Source organism: Aedes aegypti, chromosome 1 (genome assembly GCF_002204515.2).
Source record: "Aedes aegypti strain LVP_AGWG chromosome 1, AaegL5.0 Primary Assembly, whole genome shotgun sequence".
Taxonomy (NCBI): domain Eukaryota; kingdom Metazoa; phylum Arthropoda; class Insecta; order Diptera; family Culicidae; genus Aedes; species Aedes aegypti.
Genome location: NC_035107.1, coordinates 69,931,575 through 69,950,464, shown reverse-complemented (window position 1 = coordinate 69,950,464; position 18,890 = coordinate 69,931,575). Strand labels below are relative to the sequence as shown.

Here is an 18,890-nt window from a genome sequence, read left to right as displayed (position 1 = left end):
TGTGGTGGGAATTTCGAATGCGAGTTGATACACTGGTGTTTGTGTGGTGGAATTGCGCCTTTGCTAGTATGAGTAGGTTTTGCAAATTATTCTCACTTTTTCGTTTAAAAGTGTTCTCATCGTAGGAAGGTGATTAAAATGTGAGAGTAGTAGATAGTTAAGTGTGTGTGTTTATCAGTAGGCAATAAGTAGTAGCAGTAGTAGTACTAGGTTTGTTCACCACTTGAGTCTTAATAGGGTAGGAAATTTGATTACTGATGTGTCCTAGAAAAATATATACGTCTGCGTAAAAATGTGGTGTTTCCACCTTTCCCGTAGCTGTTTCTCTACTTTAGTATTTGTTTGATTTTCTTCTTTCTGTCAGCTCTTGGAATGTACAATTTTCAATTTCCTCCGAGTTACGTGTTAGGCTTCCAAGTCCAACGACTTGCGACTGTATCAAAAATAAATGTGATTTCACCGTTTCGCGCCTACAGAGGTTAAGTTAAGGTTATAGTTAAAAACACGTGTCAACGCGTCAAATCGGTGATTTGCCTCGAATCAAATCACATCTGAGCAATTCATGTGTACTTTTTTCAATACGGCTAATATGGAATTAGATTTCCTTTGGACGGCTTTTTGTAGTTGATCGTTTTCTGGTTTTGGTTAAGTCGTTGATTTGCGTTTATTTGCTGGTGTTGTTTGTTTTGATTATAAGATGAAAAAGATTAAAAGATTCTTGTGTGTTGGAATATGTTGAGATAATTGGAATATGAATGAGTAGGATTTTCGGTTCAGTTCAGCACTGATTAGGATAAAAGCTCCGACATATGACTCCTGTTCAATATTGAGCTGACCAAAACCAAATCTCAGATCCTTTATGCAACGATGGGGACTTTTATCGAAACTTACTTGCCAGTCAACAGAGTGATAACGCGCACTCGGAGAGTCAGCATTGCATGCATACACTAGCATGGCGAGCTCGGTACATTTGATGTTGTCCGATTGGTAGCTGGCCGGCGGTACAAGTTGGCCCAGAAACTCGGAATCGTATACGATACCGAAAACTTTTAGAAAGGTGGAGGTGACATTCTTCCTCTTATTCTTCTTCTTTTGGCGCTATGTCCCTACTGAGAGAGAACCTGCTTTTCAGCTTAATGTTCTTATGAGCACTTCCGCAGTTATTATTGCTAGCAGCATATTTTTTTACAACAGTAAAACGTGAACATCGAGATTACAGTGGGATTCCGTTTTTGGCAACAAAGTTGAAATTTTCAGTTGCCAAAAACGGAACCGTGCCAAAATCGGAACCCATATTTCAAATTTTATTTTTCAACTATTGGTTTTGAAAGCATCATTAAAATGTTAATACATCATTTTTATGGAATCATAAGGCGTTGAGACTTCGAAAAGGTTCTCTTTGAAGCATTTTCCCGAAAGGTTATACCGTCAAGCTACCATTCACCGTGCATTTAAGAAAAATTTGCACTTCAAAAAATTATATAACTTTTCCAAATAATTTGAAGCGCACTAGAATACCACTACGTAGCGTGCAATTATATGATAATTCAGGGAAAAATCTAAAACTAGTGATGCATAATAAAAAAATACCCAAAAATTATGTTTGAAAATGTAATGTTAAGGTCGCCTCGTACCGTTCTATGTCACCATTTACCGTGCACACTAGTGCACCATTCACCGTGCGTATAGTTTTCGTCATGATTTAATTTTGTATCTCGAAGAAACGTTGTTGATGGTGCAACTATGTTGCTAGTAGTGTGCGCACTCATTTTTAAGAGTATTCTAATCATCATTTACAATAAAAACCATACAAAAAATTAAAATTGTCTAAATCATTATTTTTTCATTAAAACCGTTATAGGAGGTTTGACTGTATTGTCCAAACCATTCCATATTCACTCAAAAACTAAATATGAAGTAGTTTAATGACAACATAGCAATAAATCTAATATTACCGAATAGTTTCATGCCTTTTACACTAATGCACGGTAATAGGAACCATATATATTGAAAAGGGTCATTTGGGTTTCGACTGAAACAAAATAAAAAATTCTAATTTGCATAGAATCTTATTGCTCATACGATGAAATACATCTTACTAATAGTATCCACAGTGAAAACTTGTTGAAAATTTAAAACCATTCATACTCTATCGTTAAAATGAAAAAATGTGATTTTTTGGCGTTTCTACTAAGAGTGTTGGAAAATATCATAATCAAACAAAATTCACATGATTTTGACTACATAAACTAGGTTTTTCAAAATGCTTTGTGACAAAAACTACTTCATTCCATCAGTTTTATCTTATTTTGCTGACAAAAGAATAATTTGTGAAAATTGTATGAATATTCTGTAGGAATTTGTATATGTGCACGGTGAATGGAGGCCGCACGGTGACTGGTGACTTAACGGTACTATGCTTTGATTCTATAGCACCGTAAAATTAAATCTGGCAAACGATTTTCTGGTCGCGTTTTTACGCCTCAACGTCAACAATTTTTTTTAGAAGTTTTATGCATAATTTTTGTATAAAAGGGCCTTGTAAAACCAATAATCGCATAAGTGACTTTTATTGAAGAACTGGACATTTTCTTAAAACTATGAGAGAAAACGAAAAAAAAAGTTTTCTTTTAAAGACGTATTTGCGAATCAAAAGCGCTGGGTATTGCAAAACGGAATGACCTTTTTTTTCTAATAAAATAAACATTTAAAATCAGTTTAACTTTTGGACTTAAGCGTAAAATTTGAAAAATTCGATAAGCTTGGGATTGCTCCTTCAATTTATGTTTCTGATAAAGTAAAGCATTTTATAATGATTTATTAACTGTATCAAAAGGGCAAACATGAGCATGAGAAGATGCATAAATGTCTTGTAATTGTGTAGAATTTAATTTTTACTTGAAATAATTGTTAATTCAGCTTGATATATGTTTACACCTGCCTTATGAAATCGACTGAAATTTACAGGATCCTGTTATGAAACCTCAAGAACCTTATAGGAATCTTCAGGTTCTCATAAGAAATCTACAGAAAAAAACACTTGAGCTCTGAAGCATCTTGCCAAGCATCCGTAGGATCTCGCATAGAGTTCTCAGGATCTTGCTAAGGATTTTGCTATGAGTTAACATTTTGGAATTCCGCTGCGATGTTGCCGAAAATTCTCAAGTCTCCGATGAAAAAAAATAAAATTTTATTATTATTAGGCTACCACTAGCACACCTCAAATTCCGCTGGGAACCTTTTCAAAATCCTCAAGCTTTTGCCGGAAATATTAAAAATACTACTAGAAATTCACATTATCCCGCTTAAAATTTACAGCACGCCCTAGAGTTTATTAGGAATCACCAGCTTTTGGACATAATACTCCATAACCAGTTATATACTTTAAAGATCCCTCAAGAAGCTCTCAGTGTCCACTTGAAATCTGCAGATATCCTCATGAATTCGTTAAAATTTCTGAAAAGTCCCACAAGAACGAAGAATCCCTTGAGGGTTCTCCAGGTTACAGTTAGGAAACTCATAGACTCAGCTCGTAAGGAACATTTTGATGATGTTGAGACCCGTATCCTTGATTAACAATCTTGTACAGAATTCTGGATCGTCTCTTAACAAATCTATCGCCTTATAGAGTCTATAAAAAAGAGAGAACGTAACTTTAAATAGTTGACGCAGAAAGATCAATATACACACCAATACCACAGACAAAAAGTAAAAACACTCTCAGTTGTATTTATCGCAGCTTCAATGGTATTATTAAAAATAAATTGTAAATTGTCATGTTATTGAAATTTAAAAAAAAAGTTATGATACACGACATTTTGCTGTACATATTTGTATCTATTATTGCGGTGTGTTTTTACATACGCAATGTATATAAATCAATAATAATAAAGACAGCGAGACAAAATTTATGATTGTAACTCTGTGTAAGTCATAGATTTTTCGTTGATCTTATGTCGGTGCTGGTGCTTTGTTCGAACAAGCTGTTCCAAATTTGAAGATCAGTGTTTTTTTTATTGTATCACCTACTGTCAGACTCAAGTGGGCTGGTCACTCAATATGAATGCCTATGAAAAAAGATTGGTCTTAAGTTGAGATACTGGTGGAGATTATTGGTGTCATGAAACGTTGCCTATGTATGACCAATGACCATTCTGAAGTAAATAAGCGCATACGCGAGTCCTTAGTAGTTGGTGAGATTTGGGGAAACATCGACGAAAAAGGAGATCTGGAATGTAATCGGTGAGGAGTTGACATGCTATTCAAGTGACTAAAGCAACAGACACGATAATATTTACAAAAATTTACAAATTTTAATGGAATTGGAAAATGTTGCCAAAAACGGATCCATTTTGTTGCCAAAATCGGGGGGTGCCAAAATCGGAGCATGCCAAAAACGGAGCATGCCAAAAACGGAATCCCACTGTACTTCTTTGTTTTTCAATATTTTTGCACCATTTCACAAGTCAAAAAAAACTCCTACTTTTAGAATCTGTGTTGATTTTAATCATAGGTCCTCTGGTTTTGAAGATATTCCGATATTACTTGGAAAACCGACGTTCTCCGAAATAACAAGGGTTATTAAACATTGAAATGACTATGCCCACTAATTTTCCGAAGCACCATGAAACAGATGAGGTCATGAGGTCTGAGAACCATGAAGCGAACAGATTTCGTACGTCAACGGAAAATTTGGGGCAAATCTGGAAAGTATGCCGTCTAGTAGTTTGAAGATTTGAAAATCCTTCAACCGGCGTTGAGTACACAAGGGTTAATAGTTGGTCAGATCAATAATAATCTGAGGTGCTTCCGCTTATCCAGTATCTTGTCCCAAGACTTAGGTGAATTTTGAGTAGGGTCAGTGTTCCCTTAGTGGACAGTCCCCTATAGTCGCACTAGTAGCTTTTTACGGCCGTTTGGCTATAAATCTTTTCAAAATATTTTTTGACATGAAGATCAGGAGCTATTTATCTAAGTACCATTGATACACAGCTTGATTTTGTTCAAAAAATGATCGAAATAATTAGTTTTGCTTAAAATTTGAGCTCCCTTGCGCCTATAGTAAACCTATTGTTCCTATAGTAGCACTACTGAGAGAAACTATGTTTTATTATACGAAATAAATAATGAATTAAGAACTTTTTTTACATCAAACGAAAACTTTTGATCCACACTTCGAAGGAAAAATATAAAAGCTTTGTAAAAATACAGTTTTGATTAGTATTTTGCCAATGCCGTGATGCTAGTGCTACTATAGGAACAGAAATTAGAAATAGTGCTACTATAGGCACATGTATTCCTATAGTGGCACAAGCGATAATAAATACAAACAAATGAGTTTTCGTAGTTTTCATATTTTTTACACAAAACCAAGATAAAAAGCTTTCAGATGGTGTGAAAATAATGACGCTAGCGTTATTTTTCGATTTTATACGAATATATGTTCTTAGCTATGCGGTACATCGACCCTATATCTTTTCGGTTGAGATTGAATTACAAGCCTTTCTTTGGCTATTGTTAATGGACGCCATAATCAAGCTCGGTTTTTATTCAGGAGATCACATAATCTGATGTTTGACGTGTGTCGTTTCATTGCTAAGGAGAAGAATACGGTGCCGTGTCTCATGAAGTTTGGTGAGATACTGTATGGTATTCTGTTGAAGGAGAAGGATTGTCTAACAGTTGCCGCTTGATAAAACGCGACACTTATTGGACTCCTCTAATCTATCTAACAAATGGATCCACTTGAGAAGTGTTTCATCGTCGAATACCCATCTGGTCTTGGTGAAAGTCCATCAACGACTAATGAAATCTTATCACAATCTCCCAGAATTCTAGAAGCTCACGCAAGTTTTACACTCACAGTTTGATAATTGATTTCAAGATGGTGAAGCAGAAAGTACATTGGGCTGGTCATGTTGCAAGACTGCCGCAAGAGCGACAAGCTAAGATTATATTCAGCAGAGGTCCCGGAAGAGGCCGTCGATTTCGGTGCAGGTATTTTGAATTTGACGTAGATTAAGGCTACTAGTCAGTACAACTGACCAATCCAGAGTAGACTTTTACATCGAAAATCACCTAACTTCATTCAGGAACGACTTCAAAACCGGGAAATAATGCAAAACTGTTTCAGGCAACACTTGAACGGACATTTAAGTAAGCCTGAGTAAATTCTGCCAGAATAAACCCAGCTTTAGGGGTACCGAACTAGAGACTATTCGAAAAATATGAAATACGTTGACTAACTTTTAATTTTTTAGCGTGAAGGTAAACATTTTGAGTGGAATTTGCTGAGAGTGTAAAGTTTACGTTGGCAGAACTTCATCACGATAGATCTTTTCACGTGACACTTCAAATCAGCTGATCTCGAAGCACATTAACAGTTCTGCTATGGAAATGACAGCCCCGTGTATGCCCCGGTTCTCCACCGATGTACTCAGTGAGCCATGGATTTCTAAAGAAATTTTTCCAGGGATTCTGTAAGGAGTTCCTTCATAAATTGCTCCAGACGTTCCATTAGGAATTCCTCCAGAAGTTTGTTTAGGAATATCTTCACGAATTCCTCTAGGAGTTCCTTCAGGGATTTGTCCAGGAGCTCCTTTAGAAATTCCTCCAAAAGTTCGTTCAGGAATTCCTCCCGCAGTTCCTTCAGAAGCTCCTCCAGAAGTTTCTCCATGATTTTTTTCAGGCGTTCCTCTAGGGATTCCTCGAAGTGTTCCTCCAGGGATTCCGCTTAGACTTCTTCCACGGATTGCATCAGAAATTTATCCAGGAGTTTTTCCAAGGATTCTTCTGAGATTTCCTAGATAGATTCCTCCAGGACTTCCGCTAGAGATTCCTAAGGAGTTCTTCCAAGAGATCCTCCTGGTATCCCTTAAGGGATTTCTTCACGAGTTACTCAAGGATTATCTCAAGAATTTTTTTTATGGATTCTTCCAGGAGTTTCTCCAAGAATTCTTCCATGAATTCTTCAAGGAGTTCGTTCGGGAATTCCTCCAGGAATATCTTCAGGAATTCCTCTAGGAGTTTCTTCAGAGATTTGTCCAGGAGTTCCTTCAGGAGTTCCTTCTGGAATTCCTCCAGCAGTTCCTTCAGGAGTTCCTCCAGGAGTTTCCAGGTATTCCTCCAAATATTAATCCAGGAATTCCTCTATAAATCCCTCCAAGGATTCTTCCAGGAGTTTCTCGAGTGATTTCTCGAGGTGTGCCGCCAGGGATTCCTCCTAGTCTTCCTCCAGAAATTCAACCAGGAGTTTCTCTAAGGATTCCTCCAAGAGTTCCTCGAAGGATCCTACAGGAGTTTCGCTAGAGATTCCAGGAGTTCCTCCTGATATCCCTTGAAGGATTCCTTCACGAGTTACTCAAGGGTTCTCAGAATTTTTTTGAGGATTCCTCCAGGAGTTTCTCCAGGAATTCTTCCAGGAGTTCTTTCAGGGATTCATCTAAGCATTCTTCCAGAGAGAGGATTTCACCACGATTTCCTTCAGGAGTAGACCAGCGGGAATTTGAGCAATCCAGAGAAGCCTTTTACATTGAAACTCGACTAACTCCGTTCAGAAATGTCTTGTTACAACCCCAGCTTTAGAAGTACCGTACTAAAGAATACTCGAAAAATATGATACATGCTGACTAACTTGTATTTTTTTACCGTGTAGATACAAAAATCGACTGGAGTTAGCTGAGAGTGTAAAGTTTACGTTGGCAGAACTTCATCACGATTTGTCAAATGGTTATCAGGATCGGTTTTTGGAGATGTCAACTGTCGGAACCGGAGTTTTACGATGCCCATCGGGGTCGGCCGTTCCTTAGGAGGTGAGAAATGAACAAAATTCACCAACGAGCTCTTGGTTTGGCAGGCCATCCACCAAGACGAGTGCCTCCAGAAGGAAGGGCAGCATCCTGTGTGAGGTCATTTTGGCCATGTTTGGCTTCCACTGACGTTTTCACACTACCGCCACATAGTCTTTCATTGGCCAAAATGCGGTGGTTTGTCTGTGGAATACCAAAAGAATATACCGAGCTATCGACTTGTGATGTTCGGGATCCCGCCCGTATGTTAGATGTTAAACAGGCGACTAAAGATGTTAAGGCCCTAACTCGCGATATCTCATAGGCCTTTTCACAAATCAGCTAATTTTTAGGTTCTTCGATAGTTCTTCTATGAGAATGTTACATGCCTCCTTATTCAAATAACTGTAAGCACGTGGCCAGCGCATGTATTGAACTGAAAATCCCCCTTCAAACTGCCAAACACACAATCTCAAAAGGACAGACACTAGCACACAGATAGATAAATAGAATCATCCCCCTAAACATAACACACGTACTGTCAACAATACTGATTGTTCCTCACACGATACTTATTAGGCGGTATCCTCCTCTTCCCCACCCGGACCCCCTCTCATTCCACATCGATCGACCACATCAGCTTCTTTCGATCCAGCGAGGTAAAATCGGCCAACCCTTCCCCGGCCGCCAGTGCATACTCCTCCTCCTCCTCATCCTCTTCTTCGTCGTCCTCCTCCGTAACCCGTAAACCCGTGATCCGATTGCTGCTATCGTCGATACTGTCGTAGAAATCGTAACAACCCTCGGAACTGGTCGTCGTATCCGTATTGGTGGTCGCCGTCGTGGCCGTCGAAGTCGCCATCGACACCGCCGCCGTTGCCATCACCGGCTCTTCCTCCTCATCATCCTCCTCCTCCAGATCGGCAACAGTCGTCGAGTCTTCACTGATCGCCTCGCCGTGATGTCGGCTCCTCATCACTCGGAAGTTGAACGCCTCTTCGCCCGCCTCCACGCCGTCGAACTGATTCCGATAGAAGATCAAACAACTCTGCTTGTCGCCGGCGCTGTTCTCCGACGACGTCACCGTGATCAGACTGTTCTTCGAGTGGCTGCGCTTGTGGTTGCAGAAGTTTTTCTCGCTTCCTTCGCCGCTCAGCTGTTCCCACGTCTTGAGGATGTTGGGATTGACTTTGCCGACCAACCGGCACTTGCCGTCGATATCATCCGAGCTCTTCAGAGGGCTCGCCTTCGACTGGAACGCGATCTTCTTCGGTTTTGGCACGATCAGCGACTCCTGTTCGCCTTCGCCGATCTCTTCCTTAGCATCCAGCAGTTCGATCGAGTTGTCGTCGACGTACTCGACATCGACCTCTCGGTTTCGTTCCTTCCCGATGCTGGACGAGACACTACAGTAGACTACGTTCTCTTCTTCGTCCATCAGGAGGATGGGATGCTTGTAGGCCAGGGCCAATTGCTGATGTTCGTCGTGAGGGCCGGATGGAGGGAGTTTGGAGTTGAAGATGGCCGGCGCCTGTTGGCTTCGACTTTTGGCAGCGAGGTATTCCGCGATCAGGTCTCGGGAGGGAGCAGGGGTAACAGCGGTCGATGAAGAGTGCGACTCGATCGTCGTAATGGTGGTTACGGACGAAGGTGAAGAATCGGCCGAAGACGATGACGAGGGCGAACTTGAGCGAGGCGGATGACGTCCGCCGGTGGTGACCGGCGAGGATGAGGTTATGATCAAGGCCGGAGCGGTTACGGTTCGAGGCGTGACTATGGTTGGGATATTGCTGGCGAAGCGACCACGCGGCGGCGACACTTTGGCGCTGTTGATCTTTAGCGGCGGCATCAGCGTTGGTTTGGTCACACGGAAAGTGTTGGTTCTTCGGGCCTTTAGTTTGTTCGGGACGAGGTAAAAGAGAAGAAAAGAGAAAATAGAGAAAAAAAGATATTGTAGTCCGATTGGGTGGGAAATGTGGCGTCTAATTTGATAACTGAGGAGTAAAGATGAGTGAGTGAGAGCAGTACAACTGGCAACAAATAAGATGAATTGAATAGTTGTGCAACAACAAAATGCATCAAACAATGAGCTCAACTAAGGTAACAGAGAGTAGAAGGAAAATGGTGAAGGGTGTAGAGTGCGATGCAGTTTCTGAGGAAATACTATGCGATATTAGCGTGCCCCATCACCAACACGGGCTCGATACGGAGTTCTTGTAGCTTTTTGGCTTTCCTATAAGTACGCATGCTTCCTACCAAACGTTCATAAACAAAGTTTTCGTGATCCAGCTGGGCGTACGGTCGTCCTTCGAAAGGATGGACAACGTTCAGTCCCTTACAATTGCAATTGATTCCTCTGAGAACTACTGAAGTGTTGATCATCTTAGCATAAGTAGAGGGCAGTTACTCTAACGGTAGGCGACATTAGTCTACGAACACAAGCGACATCACACAATTCCAACGTGGACGAGATATCCTAACCTCAAAAAAAGGGGTGGCCATCTTTTCGAACAGTCCCGGAAATGTGTGTGATGCTAGCCGAGTTTGCATAGGAATCGTGTAAGTTCGGGTTTGCTCTCTCGCTCTCTAGATCGTTACTTAGCCTTTCATTCGAGGGATTTTTGCAAATGGGTGCAACTGAAAAGAGAAACAAAGTCTAGTGGTAAGTAAAACTAAAAGCATTTTTTTTTTTGTTACGAGCAGGGAGAAGAAACATTTACAAGCTACTAGAGGGACTATGGTCACGATAAACGCCTATATGAACAGCTAACTTTGAACGAAGCCGACGACTACAGTAGAGAACTAATCTTTGCAGAAAACATTCGTTAAGAAGCCAGGCTACAGGGAACGGAAACAGTTAGTAAATTGTTAGATATTTACATTGTTAGAACAGAAATTATTGGTAATAGTGTGGTAAAATGTAAAAAAATAAATTAGCTTGCGTATTATTCTTAGCTCCATTGTTTTGGATAACGCCGATTCACTCGAGTCTATTCATTATGCAGCCCACAGACGCTCAGTCTGTTTGACTAACATTGGTTCCACCGCCAAGTTAGTCAAACCAATTAAGGTTCGTACGACCGTTTAACGAACTGTCAAATCTTGTTGCACCAACATTAACACCAACAAAAAAAAATGATACCGCGTTCCAGAGTAGATAAAATATTCATGATGAATCAAGACAAATAAATTAAAATGTTAATAGTGCGAAATTTCAGCCAATCATCATCCATTGGTATTTATCCAATGGCAACAAATGTACCAGGATTTAATATCTAAGTAAGGAATTTTCTAGGATTCCTACAGAATATCCTGCAAGGAATCGAACTGAAATTTCACGAAGTTTTTTCTATGAGTACTCACATAAGAAATTTGTACAGGATTTTTTCTATGTATATACATTAAGATTTTGAACATCGTAAAAAGATCATAAGCAAAGATTAAAATTAATTCTGAATTTTCCCGGCAATCGTCCAGAAACTCCTTCAATTATCCTTTTGAAGAAATTCACGGAAATTCCTCCAGGGATTCTGCCTGCTATTCATCCAGGTATTAATTCAAAATTAAGAGGGGAGTGTTAAATTAGGTATTTTTCAAAAATTATTTTAGAAATGTTTCCAGTAATTCTGCAAACATTTCTCCAGATATTCCTTCATACATTTTAGTAGGATTTTTTCCTAGATTACATAAAAAAAATTCTTCAAAAATTTGGAATTTCTCATGAAATTCCACCATCTATATACTTGCAATTCATTTCCGAAATTTTCAAACAATATTTCTACAAGGTTTCCTCCAGGGATTTCACCAGGGATACTTTCGTGATAAAGTTCTGCCAAAGTGAACTTTCCACTCTCGGCTAACTCCAGTCAAACATTATATCTACACGCTAAAAAATTACAAGTTAGTCAATATGTATCATATTTTTCGAATTGTCTTTAGCAGGCTTGATAATACTTCTCAACCTCATCAGAGTTCGGTGGCAGAGCAGCATGCTGCCTTTTCGGAATTTTCCCTAAGATTTTTTCCGGAAGTTCCTTCAGTAGTTCCTGTGAGAGTTCCATCGGAGGCTCCTGTAGGAGTTCATCCTGAAATTCTTATAGGAGTTTCTCCGAAAGTTTCAGTAGGAGTTCCTCCGGAAGTATTTGCAGGAATTCTTCTGAACATTCCTGCAGCAATCTTTCCTAAAATTTATCTATGAGTTTCTCTACAAACTTCTAAATAAGTTCCGGTAGAAGTTCTTCCTAAAATTTCTCGGATTTCTTCGTAAGTTTCCTCAAAAGTTTCTCCGGAAATTATTCTAATCTTTAAGAAGTTCCCCTACGATTCTAGAGAATTCTTCTGGAAGTTGCTGTAGAATTCATCTCGAAACTTCCTCCGAAATTTTCCGAATTTTTTTTATTGGAGTTTTTTTTGCTAGTCTTCTAGAAGTTCTTCCGAACGTTTGTCAAGAATTTCTCCTGGAAGTTCCGCTTTCCTCCTTTTGTAAGATCCTCAAAAATTTCCTCCGGACCATCCCCTAGTTCCATAGTTCCGGAAGTTCTTTCGGTACTTTCTTCTAGGAGTTTTTCTTGGAATTCCTCTTGAAGGTCTTCAGAAATTTCTCAAGAATTTCTCCTGGAAGTTCTTCTAGGGATTCCTCCGGAAGCTCCCGAAGTGTTCCTATGGAAGTTTCTCTAAGAATACCTTCAGAAGTTCTTGTAACAGTTTCTTCGGAAATTCCTCTGATTTCTGCAACGAATTACTCCGGAAGTTACCCAGGAGTTCCTCCGGAAGTTCCCCAGAAGATACACTGCTCGTTTTGTAAGGAGTTTCTCCATCTAAAAAGTTCATTCCGGAAATTCTGCTAGGAGTTCCAACAATTTCTCCAGTTCTGAAGATACTCTTCTAGAAGTTAATCCGTCAGTTCCCCTAAATGTTCCTTCACCAGCTTTTTGGAAGTGTTTTCGGATCCTCTACAAGTTTGTCCAGGAGTTACCCCTGAAAGTTCCACCAGGCGTTTCTCCAGGAATTCCGCTAGGAGTTCCTTCAGAAGTTCCCGTAAAAAGACTTTAAGAGTTCCCCTAAAAAGATTACAAGAATTTCTACAAAGAATTCTACATGAATTCCTATCGAAAGTGTTCTTTTATTTTCATCAGGAATTCCAAAAACTAATCTTCAGAAGTACCCTAAAATATTCTTCAGAAATTCCTCCAGGAACTACTTCAGAGATTAAACCAGGATTTTTCTAGAGCTTCACTGATTTACTCAGGTATTCTTTCAGAAATTTAATAATAAGCAATTCCACCAGGAGTTTCTCCAGCGATTCCTTTAAGAATTCTTCTGAAGAAGTAATTTCTCCAAGTATTCCATCAGGAATCCCTTGAGAGTTTTCACCAAGAATTTCTTTAGTAACTCATCTATATAGAAATTCCTTCGAAAATTCCTTTCCTTGAAATTTTCGAGAAATTCTCCCAGGAGTTTCTCCCCGGAATTTACAAGAATCTTTCCAAATACTTCATCGCTAATTACTCCACCATTTTGTATAAGCTTCACCAGAGATTTCTATAGAGATTCCTTCAACAGACTGCTTAGGGATCCTTCCAGAGATACTTCCAAAGCTACCAGAGAATCTACCAATGATCTCACCCTGAAGTCTGACAGGAACTCCGTAAGGAATTTCGCCAGGGATTCCACAAGTATTTTAATTGAGGATTCCATCAGTAAATCCATCTGATATTTCACTAGGAATACTCTCAGCGATTGAACTTGGGAAAGTTATGCATAATTCCACTAAGAGTTCCTTAAGAGATTCTATCAGGATTGTTTCCAGAGGTCACACTACTATTTCTTCCAGAGAAAACCCCTGGTATTCTTACAGAGGTTATACCAGGAATTCCAAATAGAATTCCACCATGAATTACAAATTTTATATTTCCAATTCTACCAGAAGTTTCACAAATATCTCTTTCAGTAGGTGAATTCCGACAAACAATTTCTTCGAAGAGAAGAAATTTTCTTTCATTACTCACCTGAAAGAAAAGTTTTTTTTTTTCTTCGAAGAAAATACGCCGGAATTGGCCTACAGGTATACCCCTAGTATTTTCTTTGGAATTCTTCCAGGAATTACTTAATAGGCTCCAGTAGGAATATTCTTAAGGATTACACCAAGTACTCGTTCGGCGATTCCACCAAACCTCCTTCAAAGTATTTTATCTAGGGATTTCTTCCGGAATTCTCAAGGAGATTCTGTTTTCCGACCGGGATCCGACCATGATTTTTTTCAGGAATCTGAAATTTCTGAGGAAATATTATCGGAACTTGTAAAGAGAATCCTGGGTAAATGTTTGTAGAATTTACAGGTGAAATCCCGAGTTGTATCTCAAGCGGTATCTTTTCCTTAAGAGATTCCGCTGGAAATAATTTCTTTCATGTATTTCATCAAATATCCCCAGAGGAAATGTTGGTAAAATTCGTGAAAGTTTTTTTTTTGTGAAAATACTGGTGGAGTCTTTGGAAAACTTCCTGTTGAAATCGCCGGAGAAAATTCTTAATCCCTGATAAAATTGATGCTGAAATTCTAACAGAAATTCCTGAAAGAATATCTGGAAGATTTCTTGGTCAAATTTCTGAAAAATACTGGTAGAATGTCTGAAGGAATTCCTAGTGGAATCCCTAGAGTAATTGCTGGTGGAATCGTTGAAGTATTTCCAGATGAAACCCCTTAGCGGAAAATCTGAATAAATTTCAGTGAAATTTCGTAGAAGAAATACGAAAGGAACCCCTGGAGAAATTCGTGGTGAAAGCGTTTATGGAAGTTAACAAGAAATTTCTGAAGTATTCTTTGGAAAAAATCCTTGTGAAATACTTTCCGGAACTTCTGGGTGAAATTATTGAAGGAACTCCAGGTTGTTTCCCTAAAGGAATTTCTGGTGGAATTCAAAGAGGATCCTCTGGTTACATTCCTGGAAGAATACGTTGTCGAATCCCAAAGAGAATGCCTGGAAATACTTTTGATGGAATCCCTGTTGGAATCGTTGAGAAATCCTTTGTTGGAACTCCTAGTAAAAATTTCCGGAGTTGACCTGTAGAGAATACTGGTAGAACCCCTTGAGGTGGATTTGTTGAAGGATTTTCAGGAAGAATTATTGCTAGAATCTCTGGAGGAATTCCTGTTAGAATCCGTGAAAAAAAATATTGTAGAGGGAATCCCGGTGAAATCGCGATGGAAGAATTTCTAGTAGAACCCCTTATCAAAATCCTGAATAAATTCCTGCAACTAGTTCTGGTATAAAACAGGGGTTTTTTGTGTAATCTTTTCGGAATTTTTGAAGAAATCTCTGGAGGAATCCCCGGAGGAATTACTGTACAGTTTGAAATACTTGTGGAAGTCCTGATTATACATATGAAAAAACAAATCAGATAAATTTTCAAATGAAATCGTTCGATGATGGATTACAATTGAAAAAAATCGTTAATGGAATATACGGAATTAACTCAAAAACGCGACAAATGCAGCGTTGTTAACGCAATGTGAATCACCACTCAATAAGGCGTCAAAACTACTACTAGTACGATCAGATCGTCAAACACTTGGCTCCGCCTACCAGCGGTTTGAATAAAATCAAACTCGTTTGATTTTGGCCGACCGATGCGTCAACCGTCAAACATGTTTTACAAACTGTCAAATTAGTTCGTCAAGCAGCACCACACACGGTCAAACGTAACACCAACATGAGCCTAAACCTGGGGATGGAGTCAATGTTCGTCAAACAGTCTGAGTCGTCTGTGGGCTGCGTTATGCGAAACGCACTTGTGCGAAATGGAACTTCTTCATTAACTCAAAAGCAATTTATTGCGTTTAATGCCCATGACTGTCGTGTTCACTTTCTGGTAGGGATCAAACGATCTGACGTTTGGTCTCTTTCTGTCTGCTGACAATTGATCAACGCTCGGTTTTTGTTCACCAAGTGACATGTTTACAAATATTTGAGAATCCCACATTCTACGATAGCTAATGGCTGTAATAGTCAAACTTACATTTTGTTAGACACGATCTAACGTCTGGCTTGCGTCATTTGGCAGATAATCGATAAGTTCGATGATCTACCTATTCGATTGAATGTCAACCTGGACGCTGAAAAAATCCTCATCTGCATACAAAATTGCGCTTGATTTGTTAAGCCTTGAATGGAATAGAATGAAGAAAACAAGTATAACCTGTGGATCGTTTATTGATTTCAATGAAATGATATGAAATGAGACGTGAAGATAATGTCGGAACATGGTTTTTCGGCCACTCTGATTAGGCTATAGGTACAACGTGGTATGCTTCGATGTTTCCCATTAGTAAGAAAAAACTAAGGTAACGCAGTTCAAAGACTCAATTTGTCAAGCTTCGTCCAAATTTATTCATCCATGAAAAATATACAACAAGAAACAGCAATTTCAACCCCTATCATTCCATGACACGGCGAACCACGTGATCAAATTGGCCGGAAAATTTTCCTCGCAAAACTGGCGGCTGCGAACATCCGCCTCATTCGCTGCCTTTTCATACGTTTTTGGGTAAAATTTGAGCGCCATCCTGTACAGATCGACTTGTCTCTCCTTATATTTCTTTCCCAAAAAGTCGTTGTTCACCGTCCAGCAAAGAAGATTCACCAGCAGGTTCCTGCCGTTCTCCTTGACGTCATCACTGTCCGCCTTCATATCTCCCAGCCGCTTCAGAATTCCATCGAATACCTTACCGATCAGTTCCTGATCATTCATGTGATTCAGGAACCGCAACGCCCCCAAGTAGATCCGGTAGTTCGTCTCCAGTTTGTTCATCAACTCCTCCAACTTCTCCTCCATCATGTGCTTGGTGTAGCTTCGGACGCTTTCGGTACTGTTCATCTGCAGCCGCTGGAATATCAGCTCGGCCATGTCTTCGTACATGCTGGCCGTCTGTTTGGCGATCTGCTGCTCCAGCTCGGTGACCTTGACCTGAAGCGCCGTCATCCGCTCCAGCATTTCGCCATGCTCCTTCGTCGCCTGCGTACCGGATTGCTTCTCGAAGATGTCGCGACTCTTCACGATTTGGTTGACCTGGTCCTCGAAGTTCTGCTTCAGCTGATCGACCTGATCGGTGGAAATGGCGGAATCCCGCATCTGGACTATCTCCGTGGCCACCGATTTGAGGCTTGCGGTGATTTTTTCCAACATTGGACATTTGTCGATTAGGGTTGGATCTAGCACGATATCGTTCACGGCTGCCTTGGACGCCTTCTGGACGGCACTTTTGATGTCGGAAATGTCCTCATCGGTTAAAGTACATGAACCTTGAGTGGGTTTGGTTTGAGCTCCTGTGATCAGAACTATTAGGAAAACAACGGTGATTGGAAGAGATGTTTCCATTGCGAGCGAACGACATGAACTAACAGCTAAAGCTCCCAAGCGGATCAATCACTTATAGTTTGCAATGACAAGTGTTTTCTGTTTGTCGACGGGTTGATCTTGACGTACATTGTAAATTGATGATGAAAGGTGTCGTCATGTCCATTGATCATCCACAGACAAACAGAAGCAACAATGATGAAATTTCTATCAACAACGGCTTCTGCAGAAAGCTGTCTACGTTTCTACAGGAAGCTGTTTAAGCTTCTGCAGGAAGCTGCCTATGCTTCTACAGAAAGCTGTCTACGATTCTGCTGGAAGCTGTCTACGATTCTGCAGGAAGCTATCGACGCGTCTGCAGGAAACTGTTGATGCTTCTGCAGGAAGTTTTCGACGCTTCTGTAGGAAACTGTCCACGCTTCTACTGGAAGCTGCCCACCTTTCAGTAGGAAGCTGTCTACGCTTCTGTAAGAAGTTGTCTACGCTTCTGTAGGAAGCTGTTCAAGCTTTTGTAGGAAGCTGTTCAAGCTTCTGTAGAAAGCTGTTCAAGTTACAGTAGATAGCTGATAAAGCTTCTGTTAGCTTTTCCTCAAGCTTCAGTAGGATGCTTTTCGAGCTTCTGTAGGAAGCTGTTTGAGCTTCTGTTCCTGTTCAAGCTTCTGTAGGAAGCTGTACAAGCTTCTGCAGGAAGTTGTCGACGCATGTGCAGGAAGTTGTCGACGCATGTGCAGGAGGCTGGCTACGCTTTTGCAGAAAGCTGTCTATGCTTCTGCAGGAAGCTGTCTACGCTTCTACAGGAAGTTCTCTACGCTTCTGCATGAAGCTGTCTACGCTTCTGCAAGAAGCTGTTAACGGTTCTGTAGTAAGCTGCCCACCCTTCTGCAGGAAGCTGTCTACGCTTCTGCAGGAAGCTTTTGACGCTTCTGCAGGAAGCTACGATGCTTCTGCAGGATGCTGTGTACGCTTCTGTAGAAAGCTGTTCAAGCTTCTGTAGAAAGCTGTTCAAGCTTCAGTAGAAAGCTGCTCAAGCTCCAGTAAAAAGCTGTTCAATCTTCTGTAGAAAGTTGTTCGAACATCTGTAGAAAGCTGTTCAATCTTCTGTAGGAAGCTGTTAAGCTCTTCAAGCCTCAGTAGGAAGCTGTCAAGCTTCTGTAGAAAGCTGTTCAAGCTTCGGTAGGAAGCTGTAAAAGCTTCTGTAGAAAGCTGTACAAGCTTCTGTAGTAAGCTGTTCAAATTTCTGTAGGAAGCTGTTCAAGCCTCTGTAGGAAGATGTTCAAGCATCTGTAGAAAGCCGTTCAATCTTCTGTAGGAAGTTTACGATTCCGGAAGAAGCTAGCTACGCTTCCGGAAGAAGCTATCTATGCTTCCGGAAGAAGCTGTCTACCTTTCTGTAAGAAGCTGTCCAGGCTTCCGTATGAAGCTATCAACGCTTTCGGAAGAAGCTGACTACGCTTCCGGAAGAAGCTGTCTACCCTTCTGAGAGAAGCCGTCTACACTTCCGAATGAAGCTGTTTACACATCCGGAAGAAGCTGTAGGAAGAAGCTGTCTTCGCTTCTGGAGGAAGTTATCTGTTTCTGGGTGATGCTGTCTATGCTTCCGGAAGAAGCTATGTACGCTTCTGTGGGAAGTAGTCTACGCTTCTGGTAGAAGCTGTCTACGCTTGCTTAGAAACTGTCGAGGCATCTGGAGAAATTTGTCGAACCATATTGAGGAAGGCTTCTCTCAGAAGGGGAAGTTTATATGCTTCT

The 18,890-nt window shown here is 40.4% G+C and overlaps 2 protein-coding genes across 6 annotated transcripts in view; both read right to left on the bottom strand.

The window, feature by feature from the left end:
- Nucleotides 1–7,696: 7,696 nt before the first annotated feature.
- The window catches only part of LOC5578628 (serine-rich adhesin for platelets), a 550,189-nt gene continuing 538,995 nt past the window's right edge, over nucleotides 7,697–18,890 (bottom strand). For all 5 annotated transcript variants that reach the window (XM_021839225.1, XM_021839243.1, XM_021839234.1 and 2 more), the window contains exon 8: nucleotides 7,697–9,678. In XM_021839225.1, the coding sequence (XP_021694917.1) occupies nucleotides 8,401–9,678 (1,278 nt within the window). In that variant the 3' untranslated portion in view covers nucleotides 7,697–8,400. The remainder of the gene's footprint in view (nucleotides 9,679–18,890) is intronic.
- Nucleotides 16,146–17,612, bottom strand: LOC5578631. The gene has a single exon (XM_001657005.2). It carries the CDS (start codon nucleotides 17,160–17,162, stop codon nucleotides 16,212–16,214), a length of 951 nt encoding a protein of 316 aa, XP_001657055.1. The 5' UTR covers nucleotides 17,163–17,612; the 3' UTR covers nucleotides 16,146–16,211.

What these genes read in the sequence shown, in the direction of transcription:
- LOC5578631 (XM_001657005.2), bottom strand. Translation starts at nt 17,162, where the DNA reads ATGGAAACATCTCTTCCAATCACCGTTGTTTTCCTAATAGTTCTGATC.